At 45.6% G+C, this 18,158-nt stretch overlaps 1 protein-coding gene across 2 annotated transcripts in view; it reads right to left on the minus strand.

Annotated features, from left to right (window-relative positions):
• TGM6 (transglutaminase 6) overlaps positions 1–3,768 on the minus strand; it is a 54,426-nt gene extending 50,658 nt beyond the window's left edge. For both annotated transcript variants that reach the window (XM_011943362.1, XM_011943361.1), the window contains exon 1: positions 3,701–3,768. In XM_011943362.1, the coding sequence (XP_011798752.1) occupies positions 3,701–3,707 (7 nt within the window). In that variant the 5' untranslated portion in view covers positions 3,708–3,768. The remainder of the gene's footprint in view (positions 1–3,700) is intronic.
• Positions 3,769–18,158: the final 14,390 nt, after the last annotated feature.

Here is an 18,158-nt window from a genome sequence, read left to right on the forward strand (position 1 = left end):
GTTGGCTGTGTGGCAAGTGAGTGAGCTCTGAAACTCAGTCTCCTGGTGATAATGAGGGTGATGATCGTACCCGCCTCCTCGGGTTGGAAGGATTCACATAAAGTATTTAGACCAACACCAGGCACATACTAGGTTCTCAGGAAATGTGAGTATTATCATCATTAGTATTTACACAGGACCTCCTGGCTGCCATTCCAGTGCTCTGCCAATTCCTGCCATCCTGAATCATCTTGTTGGCTGTGTGGCCCTGGATCAGTTATTAGGCCTCTCTGAGGATCCGATTTCCTACTCTGGAACGTGGCAATGATAATATCTTTCTTCTAGGGCTTTGAGGAGGATTAAGTGAATTAGTAATTATAAATAGGGTAGTGATAAAATGCATCACTTAAACCAGGAAATTCTGAGAGTGAAAGCAGAAGCCATTAATAAACACGCTAGGGCAACAGGCTTCCAAAAGGATGAATGTCTCCCTATTCATCGAGTACGTAGCCTGGTGCTGGGTCCGCAGTGATGAGCTCTACAAACAGGGATTTTTTTTTTTTCTTTGAGACGGAGTCTCGCTCTGTTGCCCAGGCTGGAGTGCAGTGGCGTGATCTTGGCTCACTGCAAGCTCTGCCTCCCAGGTTCATGCCATTCTCCTGCCTCAGCCTCCCTAGTAGCTTGGACTGCAGGCGCCCGCCATCATGCCTGGCTAATTTTCTGTATTTTTAGTAGTGATGGAGTTTCACCATGTTAGCCAGGATGGTCTCAATCTCCTGACCTCGTGATCCACTCGCCTCAGCCTCCCAAAGTGCTGTGATTACAGGCGTGAGCCACTGCGCCTGGCTTACAAACAGGGATTTTTATATCATCACCTCCTTTCCCCACATCTCCCTCATCACTTTGGTCCTCCTCTCCCCAGTTCCTACATGTACCGGGTTTCTTGTTATTCTCCCCTCTTTGTCTCTTGCTTAAATGACTGCATGGCCCCAACAGCCTCAGAGTTTTTCAGCTCATCCTGTTCAATCCATCCCATCACTATGGAGAAACTGAGATTCAGAGAGGGGAAGGGACTTTTCTGAGTGTCAGCATGTCATTTTCCCTGCTCAATTACCATGGAATCTACAACCATCTTGTAGGCATTCAAGGTCCTTGACAGGCCCTGCCCATCACTTCTGGCCCTCTGACCTCCTCGCCTCCTCCCCATCTCACTTGCTCACCAGCTGGCCCCAGAGCTCCACCTAAGAAAGGGAAGTGTCCATGTGCAGAACATTGCTTCCTGCCCACTTAGCTCTCCACTCATCCCCACCCCAAGGCCTAGCTCATCCATCTTCCTTCTCCTGCCCTTGGGTGACACCAGAGAGCTGAGTGATATAATCCTCCCCAATGCTTTGTCTCAGCCCAGTGGGGTTGAGCCCTGGAAGCTCTGCTGAAGCCAGCAGCATCTCCCAGACTCTGGACTAAGCATAATTGGTTTTTAATGGGCCCCATTATGATCCTATGCTTAGTACGCATCATGGGCACCTGAACTCTATGACTAAATGATTAACTGGGAGTTGCTTGGGGACTTTCTGGGGCCACTGCCCCATTTCTCTTTCCTTCCTGGTATTGTTGGAAGCTGCTGGTCTCTCTCTCACCAGGAGGCAGTGACACATCAACTCCAGCCCAATGTCCCAGCCAGAGCCAGCCTCACACACAGTTTTCCACTCAATTCTTGGAATCTCTGAGCTGAAAGACGATTATAATTTAATCATGGCAAAAAATCACCTCCTTTGCCAAAAAATCACCTCCTTTGCCAACTGATCAACTGGTACTTGAAGAACTGGGTTGAGCATTCTAGGGCCACATCCAGGCTCCAGAGGGAAGAACTCTGGGGTCAACTAGGGATGTTCACCATGGACAGAGTGAGGGAGGGGGGATAGGAGGAGCTCCAGGAAGATGAACACACTTTCCATCTAGGATCTGATGTCTCAGCCATTCAGGCACAGAGCATGTGGTAGGCATGACCTACTGCTCTGATAAGCAGATCCTCCCAAGAAGCCAAGAGGACCCAGAAGACCCAGGGAATTGAATCCAACCCAACACATAGTCCGTTTACATAGGCATGACAACTCCGATGCTGACATTTCACAGACAGAGAAACAGAGATTCAGAGAGAGGAACCCAGCAAGTTAGTTACAGACCTGACAAAAGGCATCATCATCAACTTTTTTCCTTCCTCAGCAATTAACCTTGGCACTGTCAAGTTTAAGTCTGATAGGTTATCAAAGGCCCAGAGAAGAGGGATCGTCTAGGTGAGCCTTGAGAAGCAGATCTTGGAGGAACAAAGGCAATCCCTTCTGTACCAGGGCCATCAGGGAGGCAACCCCAGCTCTGGAAACAGGCAGTCTGGACTGTGCGCTGGGGTTGGCAAGGCCTGGTCTTCAGGAGAACAGACCCATCCTAGGCGCCTGAAGGGCCCACCATGTCCAGCAATGCTGTTAACTGCCAGGAGGAAATATGAAGAGGGAGCTAGACTATGATGAGGAAATTAAAATATCTGCCTTTGAAAGTTAAAAAAAAAAAATAGTTGATTGATGAAACTGTCACATAATGCTGAACAATTAAAACTGGCAGACACAGACTCAGACAAGCCCCTTGAATACCTGAGTGTAGGACCCCCGGTTCTGCTGACTTGCTCATTACTGGGCCCCAGCATCTAACAGAAAATTTCTTGAGGGGGAGTTTGCTGCTCACTATATTGAGGTCACGGGGGACACGTTTTCTTTTTTTCTTTTTCTTGAGACAGGGTCTCACTCTGTTGCCCAGGCTGCAGTGCAGTGGCACCATCTTGGCTCACTGTAGCCTCGACCTCCTGAGCTCAAGCAATCCTCTCACCTCAGCCTCCCAAGTAGCTGGGACTTCAGGTGTCCACCACCATGCCCAGCTAATTGTTGTATTTTTTTTGTAGAGATGGGGTTTGCCACATTGCCCAGGCTGGTCTCGAACTCCTGAGCTCCATAATTCCACTCCCAACTCAGCCTCCAAAAATGCTGAGATTAGAGGTGTGAACCACTGTGCCCGACCCACATTTTCTGAGTCTAGTGTTTACAAGTCCCCACTTGAGATGTGTGGTGGGAGAACAGCACACATGGTCTCACCAACTCCTCATAGCAGGGCTGTGAGATAATTTGCATTATAATCCCCATTACACAGATCAGAAAACAGAGGTACCAAGGGCAAATTTTCTTGCTCAAGGTCATATAGCTCTTTTCACCTCAGCCAGAGCTGCTCTTGCCAAGTGCTTGGGGTGGGAATCAGGTGAGGATGCAGCCTGTGGGGGCCTCTCACTCCTTCCCACCCAGGCCACAATTCTCAACTATGCCCAGAAAAAACTATGATCCATAGAATGTGCATGGGGTGCAAGAAGATTTTCTTTCTTCTGCCCCTGCCGTCCTGTGCCCGCCTCCTTCAGTCCTGTGAGGCACAGGGGTGAGACCTGGCCCCAGCCCAGAAGATAGCGCTTGAGCCAGCCTCTGCCATGGACGTGCTGGGTGGCCTAGGGCTGGTTTTTTCATCTTGGGCCTCATGAACACACATGAAGAGTTCATGTGTTCATGGTGGGCCGTCCAGCTATAAAACCCTAACAATCGATGATCAAACGTCATCCCACAGACCCGTGTTTCTTGAAGCCTCTCTCATACGCCCTGGTGCCCCAAGGCCCCAGGCTCTGCCCACTCACCTGCCATGCGATGGCCAGCTGGACTCCTCTGTTCCTCCCCACAGTGGTGTGTGCACCGTCAGGGCAGTGTGGCGTGTCACAGCAGCCAGCCAGACCAATTTTAACAAGGAAAACCTTGGGACACTCCTAGGCTGGAAAGTCAGCATTCAAAAGAGGAGGCGTGGCCCTCCACCCTGGCAGTGACACCCACGAGACACAAAATTATCCTGTAATTGCACCTAGAGGGGTTCACTGTGGAAGTGGCTCCATCCAAGAGACCTTGGAAACATGGAGTTGCGAGTGGAACTGTGGAGAAACTGAGGCTCAGAAAGGTCACAAGGCTGGCAAGAAACAGAACGGGGAAGGAGAGAAGAGTGCGAGGGAACTAAGATTTATGGTTGACTATTTTTAGCCTTCACAACAACCCTCAGATGAGAAAAAGCAGGCCCAGCGCGAGGACCCCAAGGTACATGGTTACACGCTGCAGAGCTGGGTCAGTCTGGGGCTCCCTCTGCCCTCCTGGGTGAGACCAGAAGATTCCTGGGCCCACAGCTCCTCTCTGTTCTGCAGGCATCTAAAGAGGCAGAGGTCCATGATCCTCCTTCAGGGCCACTAGACTCCCCTAGTGGACACTAGACTCTTGAGAGGAGGTAGATAAGAAAAAGAGGAGGGGTGGGTCTGACTCAGAAGCTAGGCCCATCGGCCCTGACTTTGTGAGTGGTCTCCAGCCAGGAGCTTAGAGGCCTGGTGGCCGTGGGTGTCCTGTGACCTTGGGCAAGACCTCTCCCCTCCTGGAGCCCAGGTGTTTCTACCTATAAACTAAAGGGACTAGACTCAATTATTCTTCAGGGCCATTCCAGCTCAAAGTCTAAGATTCTAGGCTTGAAGATGCTGGAATTCAAGGCATCTGAAGTCTTTTGTGTAATGAAATAGAGGGGATTTTATTCTCATGGGAGCTGGTGGGGTAGGTTTCTTTTTGCTGGAGAAATGCTTTGATGGATGACTTGGGGCTATCGGAGGCTGGATGTGGCCTGGGCCAGTGAGGAATGGGAAGTGGGAGGGGGTAGAATCGAGGGAAAGAGACAAGGAGGAGCAAGGAGACGACTGTCTGCTGAGCCCAGTATGATGAGGCCACTCCCTGGGATCACCCCAATATTCAGGAAACTGCATAAAAACCCCAAAGTGTTTGATGTGGTTGGATTTCTTACAGAAAGTGGCAAAGAGGCTGAGTTCTGCTTCCTGGTTTGATGCAGATCAAGCATCTTTAATGGGCTGTCTGCAGGCCCACGTAGCCTTATAATTACTGACATCTGGCACCAGCCCAGGGCAGCTCCTTCCTCAACACCCTGCAGGCTGCTGCCCCGCAGACCCCAGGCCCTGCTGAAGCTGCTTTTCTGCCTATGCAGGGTCAGGCTCCTCCCCACTAATGATGGTCTTATTCAGGGCCCTTTTATCTTTCATCCTGGGCTTGCTTGGACGGGAGCTCCCAGAAGACAGGGCATCAAAATCACTCCTTGCCCTGCTCCTTGTGACCCCAAATAATGATTCATATGCCTCAGTTTTTTTTGAGACAGGGCCTTGCTCTGTCACCCAGGGTGGAGTGCAGCTCGGTGCAACCTCTGCCTCCCGGGTTCAAGCGATTCTCCTGCCTCAGCCTCCTGAGTATCTGGGACTACAGGCGTGTGCCACCATGCCCTGCTAATTTTTTGTGTATTTAAAGTAGAGACAGTGTTTCACCATGTTGGCCAGGCTGGTCTCAAACTTCTGACCTCAGATGATCTGCCCACCTCAGCCTCCTAAAATGCTGAGATTACAAGTGTGAGCCACCGCACCTGGCCCATACTCAGTTTACAAGTGAGCATCATAGCCTGGTAGTAGAGTCCTGGGTTCTGTTATCTCCGGTCCAAACTGGCTGTGTGACCTTCAGCAGGTCGCTTACCTTCTTTGGGCCTTATTGCCTTCATCTGTAAAACAAGGTGTGAACTAGGTGTTACCAGTTCCAACGTTCTCTGATTCTGATGATCAGGATAGAGATGACAGACAGGAGCCAAAGCCTTGGGCAGCTCAGGGTACCCCAATGCCAGGCATAAAGTGGGTGCTTCACAAATTAAAATCTGTGCCTGGTGCATAATCAGATGCTTTAAAAGCAGTTTAACTGTTCTTCTGGCTATAAAGATAATACACACTCAGGTACAGAATTCAAGCAATACAGGGAATGAAGAAAGCATACATGCATATTGCTGCATATGCATGGCAATAAATTTACATGAACCGCACCGTACACAGAAGCTGTTTTGTAACCTGTCCTTTTTGCTTGACCAAATATGGTGCTCCCTTTTCTTTTCTTTTTTTTTCTGAGACAGAGTCTCACTCTGTCACCCAGGCTGGAGTGCCGTGGCTTGATCTCCGCTCACTGCAAGCTCCGCCTCCCGGGGTCACACCATCCTCCTGCCTCAGCCTCCCAAGTAGCTGGGACTACAGGCGCCCGCCACCACGCCCGGCTAATTTTTTTATTTTTATTTTTAGCAGAGACGGGTTTCACCATAGCCAGGATGCTCTCAGTCTCCAGACCTTCTGATCCACCCGCCTTGGCCCCCCAAAGTACTGGGATTACAGCTTTTTAAATCATAGAGTATAGCTATGCATTGTCATTATTAAATGTCATCTCTTGTGTGAATTTACATAATTTTACTAACCCTTCTTAAATTTACAGGAATTTAGGTCGTTTCTACTTTTTTGTCCTTATAAAGAAATGTAATTTTTTGCATGTATTTTTGTGTGCCTCTATGATGCGACAGTTTCTGCAAAGTGAAATTGTTGAGGTGAACCCACTCTTCAAGGCAGCAGTTCCATGTGCAGGAATTTGTCCGACAGATGGATCAAAAAGTGTGGAAAGATTTAAGTACAAGGATATTTATTGCAACATTAATTATAACAGAAAGAGTGAAAACTCTCCTGTCTTCATTAGTGGGATAAATTATGATCTATCCATGTAATAAAATACTATGTAGTTATTTAAAAAGTGGAGGCAGACTGATACACGTTGATGTGAAACAGTCTCCTAGGTACATTGCCAAGTTAAAAACAAAAAGTAAGGTGAAAAAAACAAGAGGTGGTAGAAACGAGAAGTCAGGGAGAAACCTAATTTTTGAACTCTTAGAAATGTTTGACTGTGGGTATATACTACCTTTCAAAAACATCATTATTATTATTTTTTAAAATAACAAGCCAGGCATGGTGGTGCGCACCTGTAGTCCCAGCTACTTGGGAGGCTGAGGTGGGAGATACGTTGAGCCCAGTTTGGGTCCAGCCTGGGTAACGTAGCAAGACTCTGTCTCTAAAAACAAGTAAACAAGCAAAATTATGGTATATTTTGCCAAATTTCCCCTAGATACATACATATTCTCAAACCACCATTTTTATTGTGTTTCATTCCTGGTTCCAAAGGCCCTGTGGCTTCTCACTGCCAACAAGGTCCCAAGTAGTTCAAACTCTTTATGGTGGCCTTCAATGCCTTTGCAAACAATTTTTTTTTTTTTTTTTTGAGATGATGTTTCACTCTTGTTCCCCAGACTAGAGTGCAGTGGTGCGATCTTGGCTCACTGCAACCTCTGCCTCCCTTGTTCAAACGATTCTCCTGTCTCAGTCTCCCGAGTAGCTGGATTACATGCATGTGCTACCATGCCCAGCTAATTTTTGTATTTTAGTAGAGACAGGGTTTCACCATGTTGGCCAGGCTGGTCTCGAACTCCTGACCTAAAGTGATCTGCCCGCCTTGGCCTCCCAAAGTGCTGGGATTACAGGTGTGAGCCACCATGCTCAGCCAGCAATACAATCTTAATTTATCCCAAGTCTCTTTGTTTCTCTTCATGAATACTTGGCCTCACACAGGCTCAGCAGCAGCCCCCAGAATACTCCCAACTCCACCATGGCATGAAGATGCTCAACAATCTACTTCCAGAAATCATGTTCTTCTGTCCTATGTGCTCAAGTAGGAGACCACAGCCAACAGTCAGATTCATGAATCTAGAGTTTAGTGGGTTCCTGGCATGTAGAAGATGCTCAGTGTATGACTGTTTAGACGAGTTATCTGTATTTAGATGGTTTGCCTAAGATCTTGGCTCTGGAGTCAAACTGCCTCAGTCAAATTTCAGCTTCATCACTTAGTTCCCTATTGGCAAATAAGTTAACCTTTTTTGGCCTCTGTTTTCTTATGTGTAATGTGTGGATAAAAGTAGTGCCTACCTCATAGGGTTGTTGTAAAAATTAAATGTGAATATATGTAAAGCACATAGAACACTGCCTGGCACACACCCAATAAGTATTAGTTGTAATTATTTTTACTTTCTTCTTTTTATTTTCTGTATTGCTTTACTTTTCTATACAAATCTGTATTATCTTTAAAGTCGGAAAAAAAAATAAAAAATTTCTCATTCATTTTGCCCCTTTTTCCCGTCCTAAAAACTGAATTCCAGCTCCACATTCTTCCAGGAAGCCTGACTGACATAGTCTCCAGGGGTCTTGCCAGCCTGGAGCTCCTGGGCACATCCATCATCTGTCCATCTGTCTGTCTGTCCGTCCACACACTGCACACTGCAGTGGCTTGTTTCCTTCCCACCGCAGCCTCCTTGATGAGGATGTCTTTAGGGATTCAGGTCTCTCTGTCCTCTCATCTGCTCCCCCAGCACCAAGCCCTAAATCCAACGAAGAGGAGGTCATGCTAAAGCACCCTGTCCTTTGGGGAGGGATTCAGAGAAATAAGAGTCTCTTGGGGAGTGAGGATGGAAGAGAGGCTTTCTCCAGGGAGCCAAGCACAAACGCCTGGGCAGGGCCCCACCCCTTTATCAGTGGTAAGTTGTTCACATGCTTAAGACACCAGTAAAGTATGGGTACCAAACAATTTTTTTTTTTTTTTTTTTTTTTGAGACAGGGTCTTCTTGTCTCCCGGGCTGGAGTGCAGTGGTGTGATCTTTGTTCACTGCAACCTCCGCCTCCTGGGTTCAAGCGATTTGATTCTCCCGCTTCAGCCTCTGAGTAGCTAGGATTACAGGCGTGCACCACCACGTCCAGCCAATTTTTTGTGTTTTTAGTGGAGACGGAGTTTCACTATGTTGGCCAGGTTGGTCTCAAACCCTGGCCTCAAGGGATCTACCCAAACTGCTGGGATAACAGGCTTGAGCCACTGTGCCTGGCCTGAATTTAAAAAAATATTTTACCAGCACTTTGGGAGGCCGAGGCGGGCAGATCACAAGGTCAGGAGATCCATACCATCCTGGCTAATAAGGTGAAACCTTGTTTCTACTAAAAATACAAAAAATTAGCCGGGCGTGGTGGCGTGCTCCTGTAATCCCAGCTACTCGGGAGGCTGAGGCAGGGGAATAGCTTGAACCCGGGAGGCTGAGGTTGCAGTGAGCCGAGATCACACCACTGCATGGCAGCCTGGGAGAGAGAATGAGACCCTGTCTCAAAAAAAAAAAAAAAAAGAAAAGAAAAGAAAAGAAAGACCCTTGAGTCAGAATCCGCATTTTAACAGTTCCTTGGGTGCTCTATCTACATCAGTGGTCCCTAAAGGGCGATCCAGGGTCCTCAAGACTCTTTTAGGGAATTTTTATAATGCTACTATTAAGGTTTTGTTTGTTTTTTGCCTGTTTAACTCTCATCTTCTCCTGAATGTACAGTGGAATTTTCCAGAGGCTCCATGATATATAATGTTTAAAAAATTGAATGCAAAAGCAGCTATAAGAATCCAGCTGTTCTCTATTAAGCCTTCCAAATGGAACTAAATAGTTAAAGAAATTTGCAAAAAAAGTTTTTATCTAAAACAATGCCACTCTTACTAATGCTATTTTTGTTCTTAGACAGTACAATTATTTTTCATAAATACATGTTGTTTGTGTTAAGCTGCAATAGGTTTTTCAGTTTCTAAGTGAATTAATGCATACATTTTTGTAAGTTTCTCATTGTTAGCTTCCCAATCAGTAAATATCTATAGATATAACCCACATAAGCAAGTGCTCTTTGGGATCTCAATAATTTTTAAAAGTGTAAAGGGGTCTTGAGCCCCAGATGATTGAGAACTGCTGGCCTAGAGTGCACTTCCCCTCTAGGATTCCAGGTCTGTTCCTTAAGAGAAAACTTCAGACTAACCCAAATCACAGGGGAAGGGGCCTGAGGCTATGGACTCAAGTGAAGATGAGGCTGATGGCCAGAAAAATCCAGAGCAGCTATGCTCTGTGGGTGGCACCCCGGGCCTCTCTGCCGCTTGGAACCCTCATTTACAGAGCCCTATGGGTCCAGCAACCACAGACCTGTTACTGCCCATGGGTGAGTTCCAAGGTCCAAGTAATCAGCTGGACACAGGATTCCCTGTGCACTTTGGCTGGGAGTCACCTGTGTTGTTTTGGGAATTCATCCTCACAAGACAATGAGTTAGAACAACTATCACAGCTAGACCTGGACTGGTCGGGCAACAGGGTGTCCCGTCCCCTCTCTGGGCCTCTGTTTACCTGGATATAAAAGGGAAGATGATACTGCTCTCTCTCACCCTTGGGTGAAGTCATCGGTCAGCTAATAAAAGACTGTGAAGCTCTAACTCACCTCTACATCACCTCATCCTGAGGGCCATGCCTGTAGCCGGTGACATAGGTGATAGGCAGCTGGCGTTCAAGCTCTTGCAGGAGGTGCTCACCCAGTTGGAAGGCAAGATACTCTAGTACTGTCATCAGCAGACCTTCGTCCTTGCCCACCTTATGTAGGCCAGAGCTGTGCGGCAAGCCTGGAGGTAAGAGGTGGCCTCAACCCTGTCACCTGTGTCCTATTGTGGCCCCATCTGTCTTTCCATACATCACACATTGTTAGCACCTACAAGTGGCTCTGAAGCTGCAAAGACCGCAGAGCTCACTGTGTCACTGCTTTAGATGCTCAGGAATCACCTCACTTATTATCTCTTCATTCATGTCATCTATTCTGCATTCCTGTCAAAACTCATTCAGCAAATACTTCTTCATGCCCACTAAAGGCAGAATCACTGTGGAACTTATTGAGATGTCAGTGGTTCTGACACTTTGTCTATCAATGTCTCAGTGTCATCTGATTCTAGATCATCCCCTTGGTTCAGTTCGGCTCAGTCACTGTGATGAGGATAGTGTTTTTGAAATATTTTCAGCCATGTTTCCGGTAAATTATGTTGCCCTGAGGTTCCCCACCCACGGAAGCCAAGAGTCTCTGTGCTTCAGGGAAAGGGCACAGGAGACTAATTATCGTGAGTCGTCATACAGCACGGACTGCCCAATCAGGTTTTTTGGTTTCTGTTTTGTTTGGTTTAGTCCTTATAAGACAATGTTGTTTTTAAAGCTAGGCTTTGCCAAGAAAGGGTTTAGTAAACTCTTTTAGTTTCCATTAACTATCAAGATCCAGGCTTAATGAATCATAGCTCATTGTAGCCTGGATCTCCTGGGCTCAAGTGATTCTCCCACCTCAGCCTTCCGAGTAGCTGGGAGTACAGGCATGTGCCACTATGTCTGGCTAATTTTTATTGTATTTAATTTTTTGTAGAGGCAGGGTCTCACGCTGTGTTGCCCAGGCTTGTCTCAAACTCTTGACCTCAAGTGGTCCTCCTGCCTCGGTCTCCCCAGTTGTTGGGATTACAGGCATGAACCACTGCACCTGGCCTCGATATACCATTTCAGGGAAGTCTTTTCTACCAGGGCACTGAGGGGAGCCTATCTCTGCTGAGTAGGGGGAAGAGAAGTGAGACCAAGGAAGGAGAAGCCTGCAGATTCTCTATCTGGTTTCACCTTTCCGGGGCAAATTTCCATAGTTTCAGGGAAAAGCCAAAATTAAAGGGCCTTTGCCAACCAACCTATGGTAGGAAGAAAATCAGAATGGTGGCTGCCTTTGGGGGTGGTTAGAGACAGAGATTGGAAAGGGGCATGAGGGGAGTTTCTGGAGTGACCATTTGTTCTATATCTTGATTGGAATATTGGTTACATAGGCATTTATTAAAATGCAGCAAATGTACACTTTAGATTTGTATGTCTCATTATATGTGAATTTAACACCAAGAAAAAAAAACTGTAAACTGTATATCTCATTATATGTGAATTTAACACCAAGAAAAAAAAACTGTAAACTGTATATCTCATTATATGTGAATTTAACACCAAGAAAAAAAACTGTAAACAAACAAACAAACAAAAACTGTAAACAAACTCTAGTTAACCATAGGCATGCTGAAGTATTTAGAAGGAAGTGTACCAATGTCTGCAATTGACTTTGAAATGCACCAAAAATTACTTGGTTGGATGGATGTGTGGATAGACGAATGGATGCATGGAAGGGTGATAAAATAAGCTTAGTAAAATGTTAATGGTAGGATCCTAGGTGAGGGGCATATGGCGTTCACTATTAAATTCTTTTAACTTTGCTCTCTGTTTAAAATTTTTCATAATAAAATGAAAAAAGGGTTTTTGCTTCATGTAGCATCATGTTGTTCAGCTGTCCAGTTCTTTTTATTGTTATTTCAATTTTTTTTTAAAGAAACAAGGTCTATGCTATGCTTCCCAGGCTGGACTCGAACTCCTGGGCTCAAGAGATCCTTCCATGTCAACCTCCTGAGTAGCTGGGACTACAGGCGTACGCCACTGCACATGGCTTGCAGACCCTTTTGAATGCCTTTGCTGTATTTTGCAAATTTCCAGCCTCAGTAGTCCCACCATCCAAAGCCAGAACACAGAAAACTCAAAGCCCAGCCTCCCTGGTAGGTAGGATGCAGGCCTGCCACATGCACTCATCAGATCAAACCCAGGCAAGCAAGACTCCAGCTCAGAAATGTGCAATTGGATGGCATGGATTACTTGCAGGAAGCAGGTCTGTTGGCATGGCTGGTGGCAGAGACCAGCTTCCATGGGGATTATGGTTTACTAGTAGCTGCAGGATGAGTTCCTGCCCCAGAGGAGCATTGGCAGAGCAGGGGTAGGAGCGTTGGTAGCAGCTTCTATTTCCTCGTCAAGCCGGTTCTGAGGTTCTGGATCTTAGTCCTGGAAGCTGAGTGCTCCTGATGATTCTGCGGGTCCTCCTTTATGCTTTTAAAAATGCATTTTTGCAGAGAGAGGAACTTGAGAGGTAGGACTGAAACAAGCCTCCTGTCCACGGCAGGTAGGGATCCAGAAGTTCCCATATGGTCAAGGGAGGGGAATGGAGATGCTGAAAGAACTTGTTGAATGGCAGTAGCCTGGAGTTGCGACAGAAGCCATGGAAAGTGAGGACTTCTCAGCTGGACGCACAGGGCAGGGACCACAGCCTACAGTGCTGGGAGCCAGCACCACATCCAGAAGGTCAGATGTGATCAGACACACATCAACTGTCACCAATCAAGGACCAGGCCAAACCAGACAAGTCTATAAACAGAGAACATGTGGGCCCCAACCTCCCTCATAGAAGCTCCCATTCCAGGCTCCCTAGATGCAATCCTGGAGAACAGAAGGAGGAAGAGTCTGAGAGATTAAGCACTTACTCAGCAGGGGCTGGATTATAATTACAAGACGGCTTGGACTGGAAGAGTCTAAGGTATGATTGACCCAAGTTTAAAATGTGTTTCTTTTCTGGAGCCCAGTAGGACCAGGGCTAATAAAGATTAGTTCAGTGATAAGAATACAGTCATCTTTTCATTACCCATTAGAGAACTGCAGTGCTACCATTTACTGTGCACTTTCTATGTGTCAGGAGCTGCTGTAATTTGCATCTTACCTACTACTAACACCAGTGTTGTTCCCACTTTGCTGAAGGGAAAACTGAGGCTCAGAAAGAATACACATACTTCTCAAGTTCACAAAGTTGATAATGAATGGAGTCAAAATTTGAACCCAGAGAATCTGAGTTTAGTATCTAGTTTCTTAACCATGGTGCTAGCGCTAAAATGGGCAAGGATGGACACGGTAGAAACACAAGGAGGTTGCCATGCTCTAGCTTTGCTGCTCCAGTTATCACTTTGTTCAAGATTCTGCACTTCATTTGGCCAACCACCAAGCCTATGTTAGTGCCTATGTGGGCAAGTCATTGTGGAAGAGTGAGGAATTAGACCCGATCCTGCTACCAGGCATTACCTTGCTCAGAATCTTTTCATTCATTCATTCATTCATTCATTCATTCATTCATTCATCCAGATGATAATGGTGGGGAAGAGGGAAGGATTAAAAATGAATAAGACACAGTTCCTAGCCTTAAAGGAACTCACTATCTATAAGAAAGAAAAACAAATACACAAAAGTGACAGCCCATGGTAGAAGCGGATGATTCCTAAGAAATACATTAACAGAGAGCTGTGATAGCTCAGAGCTGGGAGAGGACATTTCCAGCAAAACTTTCCTGGGAAAAAGAATGAAAGTAATTTAATTATGTTGGGAGAATGATGTACTTCTTGTAAATTCTAAGCATTTTTTAAAGAAACCAGTTGAAAAAAAAATTGTTACAATCGAATCCCCAGTCTTTCCTGTGCTTAAAGAATGTTTCAAACTCTCAAGGGAGATGAACAAGGAAGAAAAAGATGAAATGGTTAGGAGTGATAATCTTCCAGCTCTGACTGTGTCCTGGCCAGTACAGCCTGGCTCATCCTCAGGCCAGTCACTCCAGAAAGCCAGACATGAATGCCGCTCCCTAAAATACAAAAATGCCTTACCGAGAGCTTTGCAGAACAGAGGAGTAAAAGGGGCTTCCAGGTATAGATATTGGCGTGAACACCTGCTGTTAGTTCCTGAAGCCTCACCAGTATGGCAAGAAGGATTGGGAGAATCAAAGAGAAGGTAACAGCAACAAAACCTTGAAAGCTCAAAAGCAGGGAGAAGACAGGTAAATAATGAGCAGATCTGGGAAAAAAACAAAAACAAAAAACAAAAAACAAAAAGCAAAAACCAAAAAACGATTTCTTACCTGGCAATGAGAAATCCAGGCAGTGGTGAAAACCAACCCAATCTTCCTTTGCAGCAAGCCGAAAAGCTCTGGAATTTAACAGATGCCTCTGTAGATGGAGGCTGGGGTGGAGGGGCTTGTGTAAGAAAATAAGAATCGAGAGCTTATTTATGAAGTATTGGGTCCCAGGTCCCCTCCACACTCTGTGAACTGAATCACTGACCCTTCCCTGGCCCAACAGAAGTCTGCGACTTTGTTCTTCAGTGAGAGTAAAAGAGAGGGTCTCTGGGCCAAAGCACAGCAAGCTCAGCTGAGGTCTTGGGTCTATGCCGAAAATGGGGGCATTCAAGGGACATTTGTCTACTGGATGCTGAGACACTGGCCCACCCACCTCCACCTGCCCACGTGATGCCGCAGGCAGGAGGAAACAGTGCTCACGAATCTGTCGGCTCCAAAGGAGAGACTTAAAGATACTGACATGGGAGTTTCCTCAGCTCCACAGCCCTGTGTAGTCACCCTACAAGGTCACCCTCAAGCACACACTCCGAACTTCCAGTTTTTTATTTGTTTGCTTGTTGATGTTTGAGAAAGGGTCTCACTCTGTTGCCCAGGCTGGAGTGCAGTGGTGCCATCTCAGCTCACTGTCACCTCGACCTTCCTGGGCTCAAGTGATCCTCCCACCTCAGCCTCCTGAAGAGCTGGGACCACAGACACATACCACCACACCTGGCTAATTTAAAAATGTTTTGTAAAGATCGGGGTCTCACTATGTTGCCCATGCTGGTCTTAAATTTAGTCTCAAGCAATCCTGCCTCAGCTTCCCAAAGCATTGGTATTACAGGCGTGAGCCACCACACCCAGCCCCAATCAGTTTTTTTAGCCCCTCCTTTTAAATATGAGCAGAAAAGATTTGCCAGACATCTAAAGAAAACTTCTAACATGAAACAGAAAGGAAAAAAAATAAATACACTAAAATAAGAAGCTCAGAGGAAACAGCCTATTTGAGGAGAAGAACATTCAGGAAAATAAACTATTCTTGATGTTTTCAGAGCTGTGAAAAAATATCGCAACCATAAAACAAGAGCAGGATATGATACAAAAAAGAAACATCCAAACCAAAAAAAGCTCTAGAAATTTACAAATATGATAGTGGAAATAAAAATATCTCAAAGTATACAGATAGGACAATAAAGCTGAAGATACTGCTCAGCAAGTGGTTTAAAAAGAAAACCAAGGATGTCCAAGAGAGAAAAAGACGATCAGAAGGCCAATTGATATTAACATTGATGCAACCCATCAACCTTATGCACATTTCTCTAGATTTTACTCCTACAGATATGTGTGTTTATTTGTATGCAAATATTATTACATGTGTAAGTTTGTGTATCCACCACCATAGCCAATGTATAAAACAACCCCATCACTAAAAGGTTCCCTTATGTTCTTTTTTTTTTTTTTGAGATGGAGTCTCGCTCTGTCGCCCAGGCTGGAGTACAGTGGCCTGATCTCGGCTCACTGCAAGCTCCGCCTCCTGGGTTCACGCCATTCTCCTGCCTCAGCCTCCCGAGTAGCTGGGACTACAGGTGCCCGCCACTATGCCTGGCTAATTTTTTGTATTTTAGTAGAGACGGGGTTTCACCGTGTTAGCCAGGATGGTCTCGATCTCCTGACCTCATGATCCACCTGCCTAAGCCTCCCAAAGTGCTGGGATTACAGGCGTGAGCCACACTGCACCCGGCCTCTTAGGTTCTTTTATAAGCACATCAACTTCACCAACTTCTGCCCCACACTCCCTCTGTCCTACTGGCAACCACTAGGCTGTTCTTCATTTCTATAAATTTTGTCATTTCAAGAATGTTATATAAATAGAAACATACAGTATGTAACTTTTTAGGGTTAACTTTTTTTTCCGACACAGTGTAACTCCCATGGGATTCTTCCAGTTGTTATATGTATTAATAGTTTCTTCCAAATGCTGGCCAGGATGCAGAGAACCAGGATCAGTCATGCGTTTCAGGTGAGAACATAAAATAATACAGCGTCTCCGGAAGCAGTTCGACAGTTTCTTACAAGACTAAACATACAATTTCCGTATGACTCAGCAATTGTCCTCTTTGGCATTTAACTCAGAGAGGTGAAAACTTATGTTCACACTAAAACCTGCACATGAATGTCCATAGCAACTTTATTCTTAATACTCCAACGCTGAAAACAGCCAGTCCTTCCTTGGATGAATTGTTAAACCATGGTCCATCTGTACTGTGTTCCTCTATGCAGCTACAAAGAGGAACGAACTATTGATATGCACAAGTCAGACGCCAGTATTACCATGATAGCAAAGCCAGAGAAAGGCAGTAAAAAACGAACAGACAAACAAAACTGGGGTAGTGCTGTCTTTTATGTTTCCTACAGAAACGCGAGCCACCTTCAGTTGCTATACTGGGGCTGGGGCTGGGTAACCTTCCTCTGATGGGTGTGAGTTGTAAGATGCTTGGCTGCTGTGTTGTTCCTCCAGTCCTGGGATCTCTAACTAGTTCCTCTTCTTCTTACCACCTCTCAGAGTTCTCCTTTGGTTGCCTCTTCAGTTATTTCTGGGGCTTATTGTACTCAGTGGGGACAAGCGGGGTGATCAAGTCTATGATGTGTTGTTTAAACTGGGAGTCCTGAGGTGTCATTTTATACTCTGAAGGGTGGCACAGAGCCACAGGTGGGAAGGAAGACAGAGATGATCTAGGGCCAGGGGTAGGGAGTTTTTTCTACACTATTATTTATGAAACAAAATTGGAGCTGTCTAAAATTTACACTGGGTCTTCTAGGTCATTTTGAATATACATATTTGTCAAGGCTGGAGTAGAGAATACATATTTTTCAGCAGCTTATTAACATGACTTATGACTTTTAAATATTTGCATACCAAATTCATAAGCCTCCATTTCTACTCTTGCCCTAGCCTGGCAATTGCTAAGGGCAGGCCTGATAAGCGTATAAGTCATTAATAAGAAGTAAAAATAAAAATACTTTCTTTAAAAGAGGGAAAAGCATTTTATTGTTTCATCTTTTAGAAAGCTGATTAGAAAAGTGAACTTCGGGGCCAGGCAAGGTGACTCACACCTATAATTCCAGCGCTTTGGGAGGCTGAGGTGGGAAGATCACTTGAGGCCAGGAGGTCAAGCAATGTGCAGCACAGTGAGACCTTGTCTCCAAAAAAAAAAAATTTTTTTTTTAAATTAGACAGGTGTAGCGATGATTGCCTGTAGTCCCAACTACTTGGGAGGCTGAGGCAAGAGGACTGCTTGAACCCAGGAGTTCAAGGTTACAATGAGCTATGATGGTGCTACTGCACTCCAGCCTGGGCAAAAGAGTGAGACCCTGTTTCTAAAGAAAGAAAAAAGTGAACTTTATTTTTATTTCATCTTTTCTTTGCATGTTTTTGAAAGACTCATGAGGAATATGACGGGTGGTCAACTTGGAGAATGAGGCCTGGTGTCAGTTTAGAGCTGGGTCTGGCTTCCCATAACAGATAGATATTATTGCTTAGTATTATGCTAAGAAAAAGGGGGCAGTTGTGATAAAC

Source organism: Colobus angolensis, unplaced genomic scaffold (genome assembly GCF_000951035.1).
Source record: "Colobus angolensis palliatus isolate OR3802 unplaced genomic scaffold, Cang.pa_1.0 Scaffold219, whole genome shotgun sequence".
NCBI lineage: Eukaryota > Metazoa > Chordata > Mammalia > Primates > Cercopithecidae > Colobus > Colobus angolensis.